The 7,897-nt window shown below is 35.4% G+C and overlaps 1 protein-coding gene across 1 annotated transcript; it reads right to left on the reverse strand.

Moving 5' to 3' along the window:
• Positions 1 to 3,396: 3,396 nt before the first annotated feature.
• On the reverse strand, positions 3,397 to 7,632 carry LOC142356077 (uncharacterized). The gene is made up of 3 exons (XM_075408051.1): positions 7,248 to 7,632; positions 6,251 to 6,458; positions 3,397 to 3,594 (listed from the first exon to the last, which is right to left on the reverse strand). The coding sequence occupies exons 1-3, from the start codon at positions 7,430 to 7,432 to the stop codon at positions 3,412 to 3,414; spliced, it is 576 nt and encodes a 191-aa protein (XP_075264166.1). The 5' UTR covers positions 7,433 to 7,632; the 3' UTR covers positions 3,397 to 3,411.
• Between the last annotated feature and the right edge of the window lie 265 nt (positions 7,633 to 7,897).

Consider the following 7,897-nt stretch of genomic DNA (forward strand, 5'->3'; position numbering starts at 1 on the left):
TTTAAAGCGATTTTTAGCGTTGACACCTCGACCAGGGTATTCAGGATCTGGATGCCTATAGTTCTTTCTCACGAGTTCCCCTGGGGGAATTGGTACCCGGCTTATGACGTGAGCCATGGAAACATTCTTTTGTGGAATAAATTCACAGTTCGAGATTGTGGATCTATTCTGTCCCCCCCCCAGCTTAGTGAGCATAAATATTTTATGACCCCTGGCGCACGTGTTATTTTCTTACATAGTAACGTTCTATATAACAACATATAATTTGTAACTGGGGTCATAAAAACACTGGGGGGGAACAGAATAGATCCGAGATTGTTTAGACGGCAACAAAAAAGAGGTCTTGAGGTCAAATTGCGTAGGCTGTGACAAAACCGCAACCAGCGAAAGCGCTCTTTGGATATTTGATAAACGACAATGGCCTGATGCCAGAACGCACTGTGAACAAAATGGTGGAACACTTTTTGGGGTGTTTGGAGAAAACGTTCAAGCTCTGATGGGAAAGTAAAAAGAGACAGCTACAGCTCCTTTTATCGGGGACAAATTTCATTTTACGGGAGTGTATGGAGACGGCAATCAGTTTACGTCGACGTCGGTTGAGACAGGTAAAACTCTGCCCTACAACGATTTTTTTAGGCACATTATAATAGCCAGCCCGATAATGCATATCTGGTTAATTATGCTGTAATCAGGCCAAAATTATTCCCAGTTAACAACTCTTAATTTATGCATGATATTGGTAGTTTTGAATACCGAGAGTCAGTTTGTTCAATCAAAAAATAAAATAGATTTTCTGCATAAATCTCCCGTAACCAACTCCAAGTACGAATCAGTACTGGGCTCGGCTAATTGCAATCCCGGGTTGACCCCATAATTTAAAAAGTTTTAAAATTACAACTTCATATGGCGTCTATGATAAGTTGCAGCCATAGAACTTTCATAAAAAAAGTCCTATGAAATCAAATTTTTATTAAATTTTTGAGAACATCATGAAAATATGAAAAAGAGGGAAAAATATGTTTCAAAAAAACTAACTCAAAAAAATGAAATAATGAGTTTTAAGCGAGCAGAGAATTATGGAAAAATTTTAGTCATAGAATTTTCATATATGGCAAATATATAGGTTTAACAATCTTTTAAATTTTTTGTTTAATGATGTCAATGTTTCATAATCTGAAAGTTCTACGGTTAAAACTTTTTGTCAACCTGGGATTCCTTATCAGCACTGATTCATGCACTGATTCATGCCAGACGTTTCTCCTCTTTATTGCGTTACCATGAGTCTTGGAGACCGTCTTTTGCGTCGTTAATATACACTTGAAAGAAGCTATTCTCAAGCGAGAAAGCGATCAAAATATATTACATGGCAGCCTTGCATTTACAATTGCCCAGTACTGATTTATACTTGGAATTTGGTACGGGCTATTGAAGGTGTATATCGTTTTGCTAATGTAACGGTAGTTTCGGTAAATTATCAATGAATTATGCAAAAGATTTCTGACTACCACCAATCGGAAATGTTTCTTTGACCACCGTGAACATAATATTCTGTTAATTTACCTGTGTGAACAAACTAATATTCGTTTGCACTGAATATGGATTGTATGGTGAAGTCTTAACAAATAGACGTACCAAAATGTAGAATTTTCAACGAATGTGATTGGTTCAGAAATTTAAAGCACTGTATTATGCGTTAAATTATTCTAAATTAGAAATAATCTATTTCTAGATTGGAATTTTATCTTATCTGACCATGCCTCGCGGCCTGTGGGACTTGATATGGATCTGTCACAACCAAACATGAGATCAGTTTCCCCCAGAAAAAAGCTTTCTCTCTTTCGGCTTATCGCGGATTTCTGAGCAATTTCACGCTAATATTCATATCAAGTTTTAAAAAATGGGGAATTTGTTGAGCAATCAGCCAATCAGAAAACAATATTATCATTTTCTCAATTGCAATTGGCCAGCAATAAAATTTCTATGTTTTGCCATTTTCACTAGCGTCGGATTGTAATAATTGATCTTCACCTTCAGTGGTTTCCAAAGTTAGTTAGTCTATTAGAAAGTTAACCTGGTTTGCGCTCACAAAAATCGCGTTCTCGACAGAACCTTTAAGGTTGTAAAAGGGCCGATATCTGCGATCTATAACATTTAGCGACAAAGAGAGTGCCAACGATGATATAATACATTTTATTCATGGATATGCATATTTTCTCCACTACAGTTTCTATATAACATTATGAGGGTGCAAAATAAAATAGGGGTGCGGGAAGGAGGGGACAGTTTTAGTCAAATTGTTTCGGCTTTATCAAGACTTCAAACTTAACAAAGCATCAACTATAAATTCATTTTTTGACTGTTCGGATTTTGGTCGAGTCAATTTTTGCTCCAGAGAAAATATGCATATCCATGTCTAAAATGTATTATATCATCGTTGGCACTCTCTTTGTCGCTAAATGTTATAGATCGCGGATATCGGCCCTTTTGCAAGGCTCTGTCGAGAATGCGACTTTTTTGAGCGCGAACCAGGCTTAACTTTCTAATAGATTAACTAACTTTGGAAACCACTGAATGTGAAGTTGAATTATTACGACAGTTAATATATGTTGGCCGAGTCACGGGTATACATATGGTGTAAACAAATGTTATACACCTTGCATGCACAGTGTATATCTGAGTCAGCGGATTGAGGTTTTTGCTGAAATTTATGTAAGAATGCACTGATAGCCATAACTATCCGCTTAATGTGCTGAATTTTAAACACATTTCTTAAATAATTTCAGCACTTTTCGATAAATTAGAATGATAATTGTTATCATACATTTATCCAATAAAAATTTTTTCTTCAGCGGCTGTCAGCGCATTTTTTTACATAATTTTCAGTACTTTTAGCACTTATCTTACGCATTTTCAAGGTTTTCTTTAACAATTTGGAAAAATGCAAATTTGGAATTGCAATTTCGGATTTGTAAATTTTGTGCAAAATTTTGAATTGTGCTTTATAATACTGCCATTTTTTTATTATTAAGATGTTATATCGTGCAATACAAGTCAAAAAAATTGTTAATTAACACGTAATAAAAGCAGTCAACGTGCTTATTTTTGCATTTATGCACATCAATGGTTACAATGAAAATTTAAGGTAATTATTTGGCTGAACTCAATTTAAGGTAAATTTAAGGTAACGGTAAATCTTAAACTTACCTTAACACAGTCAAATACCTTTACTCCGCTATATTAAATTTATCTTACTTTTTTTTCAAGTATATACTTACTGGTAATTCTTGTTTTTTTCTACACTTTTTTTCAACATACATTATCAAACTCAAATTCAAACAAAGATAACATGCGGGTTCAAATTTTATTGTCCCAATTTAAAGGGCGGAAAAATTATCTAATCTTCACGAAATTTCACTTAAATTTGAAAAATCTTACCTGTTGGCTTTGGAACTTGAACTTGTTTGTCTCTGAGCGTGCTAACTCAATCAACTTGCTGCTTCTGCGCTGTCCATGAAGTCTGATGTAGAATTTGAAGCCAGAGTTCATTCCCATCATCCTTTCAGTGTACACTGCAACTATCCACTTCTTGCAACCCTACAATGCAATAAAAATGAACGTAGAGATCAACCATTAATTGGCTGCAAATAGTTCGAATCAACATTGAAATTTCTTCAAAAAATATTCAAATAATATTTTGAGGTTTTTCTGATCAGGGTGAGATAACGAAAAGTCATCAACAATGATTGTCCTCGCTCATTAGGTAAATCATTTTTCAAAATGACATACATTGGGTGGCAAAGTTTTCAAAACTTTGAATTGAAATAATTTTATTCATGAAAAAAAATAGGTCGAGGCAAACTGTTTTCACGAATTTACAAAAACTGTCTATTTTTGTAAATTCATTAAGGTGGCAGGTGGAGGCAAAAGAAATCCCGTAATTTTGTATTTTCAAATCTGAAATTCCTATTAAAATATCTTGATTTGAGTAAGGTTTTACAAAAAAATTTTGCGTAGGTTTCCGGTGCAATGAACAGTTGAAATAGCAAACAAGAAGCTAATTATATTATATGAAAAACAATGGATTTTCACTTGTAATTGATAAGAAGTGAAAGATCGAACACAAAAAATTAGATTGAGCAAAAGTCGAGAACTCAACTATAGTCGAGCCACAATCGAGGGCAGTACTTTAGTCCCGGCGAAAATCGAGTACTAGTTAATGGGTAAAACCAATTTTTCTTCATACCAAAGATGGGTTAAGGGCTCTCTTTTTATACATAAAATTGGTCAAAGTTTTTTCAAAAGCCCAGAACTCGACTAGGATGACGTGAATTTTGGTCTGATCTAAAGTCTAGTTTTTCTATATAGTTGAGCTAGCGTCTTTTTATGGACCATTTGGGCCCAGCACCGTCTTTTCTTTCAACTTTTCGGTTGAAGATGGTCTTTCAATATGCTGAGGCAAAAAATAGAGTGATAGTTATATTAAATTTAATTTAGAGCAATTTGAAAATGATCCAACTTAAAATCTCCGGTGAAATGTCGAGACTTCAACTCGTTTTTTTTCAGTTTTTGCTTTTTCTTGTGTTTTCATAATTTTTTCTAGGGATTCCAAAAGATTTTTCTAAAGATTGGGCTGTCGTGCATAATTTGGTCAAATTGGCTCGTTTACCGGCAGACATTAGCTTGTTCTTAGTGATTTTTTCGTTAAGCACCGATTTGACAATTTTCATCAGACTTTGTTCAAACGTTAACTCTTTCCAGGCAAATCTTATAAGTCATAAAAAAAAATTCAGCCCCCTGTCCCCACAGATTTCCTAATGGCCTGTTGATTACCTGGAGCCAAGAAATGGGATTCGAATTAGTTGAACTATTATTTGAACTATGAAATTGTTCCGGGAATATGATCCAAAACAATCCAAAACTTAAATCCAGACCATTTTTCTTAGTCTGGACTCGTACACACCAAGCTGTACCTATCATGAGCCGTACAGAGCTGTACAGAAAATGCTTATGTAGAAAATTTTGTTCGAACCACGCGAAAACTTTGTCACTACTTTTCCTTAGATGACAGAGGGTGCGTAATTATAGTCAAAAATAATCTCCAACCCCGCCTCTCTAGAAGTTTTTTTTTCTTTTCAGTCGTCAAGTTTTCATTTTCATTTTCGTTTGCGTAGTGCATGTTTCTGGGCTTTAAGTTTTTTAGTGCCAATAAAGAGAGACAGGACTAGCAGTTACTTTTTATCTATACCATTAATTACCATTGCTATTTAGTTATTGGCACATTGAAAATGCTTGTAGGTTCACTCGATTATGTATGTGTTTGTAACGACCTAACTGTGTTATTAGTAGCTTCATATACTACTTAAGAATGTAGAGCTTAGAGGACTCAAACCTACTATCTCTAGAACGCTGTCCAGGCATGCTACCGTTGCAAAAAAAGCTCAGCTGAAGTAGCAACTTTGTTAGCTTGATATACCACAAGCTGGATTGTTACATGTTTTATAATCCTAATGCACGGGTCAAAGAATTTCAAAATGGGTTTTCTCACGCTTTTATCTTTGCCTCATTTGAACATTTATTGTCAAGTAACGGAACTAAGAATGTTGCTCGTTAGTTATATGAAAGGAAAGTAGAAGCGATATGGGGATAAAGTCAATTAACTAAGTCAAATAATTCACCTTTCTGGTGTGTAGAATCCGATATCCCTAAATGTGCCGAAACATTCCCAGACAAAACAGTCGGAACTAAGTAAAGAGTCAAACGTATACACATCAATTAACAAAGGAACCCTTAAGTTATTCATACGATTGTATATCATTGAGCAAATATTAAGCTGATTACAACATAGTTTTTGCTAAATAACGTATTTTGAAACAATTTTTTTGGTTAGTCATAATTCATATCAATTAAAAACAATCCATTCAGTAGCGTAAATCATAGATTATGTTCGTTAATTGTTTGTAGATTACTTATATTTACAATTGTTTTAATATTTATTCGGAACAATTTTGTCTAGGACTGTTTTGTCTGCTTTTATTGGTATTGGAATATTTTGTCTGGGACTGTTTGGTCTGGGAGTATTTTGTTGCAATTTGGGACTGTTTTTTCTGGGACTGTTTTATCGCGTACTGTGTTTTCCGGACATGGACTGTAATCTGTAATGTTATAAAAGATGTAAACATCTCAATTATGGATAATCATATAATCTAACCAAATGAAATGAATAACTTGTTCCAAACAGACCAATACTAACCACAAATAAACTGTCCTCTTTTTTGCTATTCATGGCATCTACAGACACCATCAATTTGGCAGCCTCTCTCGCCAGTCTGGTGAAATCCCCTTTAGTCATAGGTCTCTCTGCTCCTGTCTTGGTGTCTAGCAACACTCCTCGTTGCTTCCCCGATTCTCTCATTGACGATCTACGCTCACCAGGAGCTACTTTGCCACTTGAAGAACGTCTGTAATAAAAACAAGAACTTGATGATCTTTTCCGTTTGTTCTCTACCCCCCCCCCCCACCCCCCACTGTTATAGCACACCTGCCATAGTAAATCGGTATGTAGCTTGCATCGGGGTGCAGCTAATGTCGACCCACTAAACTTGGGGGGGGGGTTCTTGTTCAATTGATCAAATGTGATTTTCTTAATGCTATAGTTAGGTTTATAATATATAAAAATTAATCTTTGAGATGTCATTTATAATCCAAATCTGATTTTTGATTTGCATCTTAGAATATTTACTGAGCTTCGATATTACAAATTTGATATATATGAACAGTATTGACAAAACTGAGTTGAGAAAACTGTTTTTGATCAGAACAAAACTGGAGCCCAACTCAGGTGCTCGAAATCAGTTATGATCCAAACCGTAAGGTTAAACAAAATTTCCAGACTACGATGTCGGGCTGTATCGCAGAAACCACCCCCTCACTCCCCCTCAATCAGCCCATTACTGAATTGCGCTAGCTCAATGACTGTCGTGAGTCAAAGACCTCGTCATGGAACTAATTAAGCTAGAAATTCTGGATAAAAAGAAGATACCGGTCTTTCCCATTATAGCCCCCCAGCAGCTTGGTGGTCAGATAACCTATAGATGTTATATATACACTGCCCAAATTCTTATCAAAATCATCAAGTTAAGTAATGTTCAGTTTCACTGCAAATTTTCATATCTATTCAGGAGTTTAAGTTGCTATAACCTAAAGTTTCAACCCTGGGTAAGTTTTTTTGCGAAATAGAAACTACTAACTTTAAGCTTTGTGACCTTGCTATCATCTTTGCAGATTTATGAGAGGCACTTCTTCTCTTCAATCTGCTATCTTCGGCTAATTTGTTCTCGGCTACTTTCTGCCACTGTGAGTCGAAGTCGGCTGGGTCCGTGTCGCGAATGAGAGACAACCCTTCGTAATTCCATTCCTTGCCATTTGAACCCATTTTAATGTGACCAAATAAACCCAAAACACTTCAATACTAGTTTAAATAGGACTTTTTCAATCCGTAATTTGAAACTCTTTGAATAATTGAATCTAATGATTATACCAAAGCTTTGTTAGAAAAATGCGTTCATAGTTACAGATAAGTATAACTTTAGCTTTACAATTACAGCGCGTGCATAAGCGAAAATTCAGTGCTGTTAAGCTCTGTAAAAAGCTATATAGAAGCTGCAGTGAATACTTTAAGCATGTGAAGCTTTCGCGTTTTTATAGTCCTCTTCTATGAACACAATCATATGTGATTCGGACTACATGTGAGATTTCTGTAAAATTCTTTCAAAAAGCTTTCTGAAGTCCAGTTTATTTTATGAAAAAAGACCAAGACTCCCTGGCCGTCATGCGTCAAATTAAAAATTTGACACATGACGCCCCCCATTCGCGAAAAAGTTTATCTTGTAAGATCTTA

Source organism: Convolutriloba macropyga, unplaced genomic scaffold (genome assembly GCF_964194025.1).
Source record: "Convolutriloba macropyga unplaced genomic scaffold, txConMacr16.3 SCAFFOLD_4031, whole genome shotgun sequence".
In the NCBI taxonomy this organism is placed as follows: Eukaryota; Metazoa; Xenacoelomorpha; order Acoela; family Convolutidae; genus Convolutriloba; species Convolutriloba macropyga.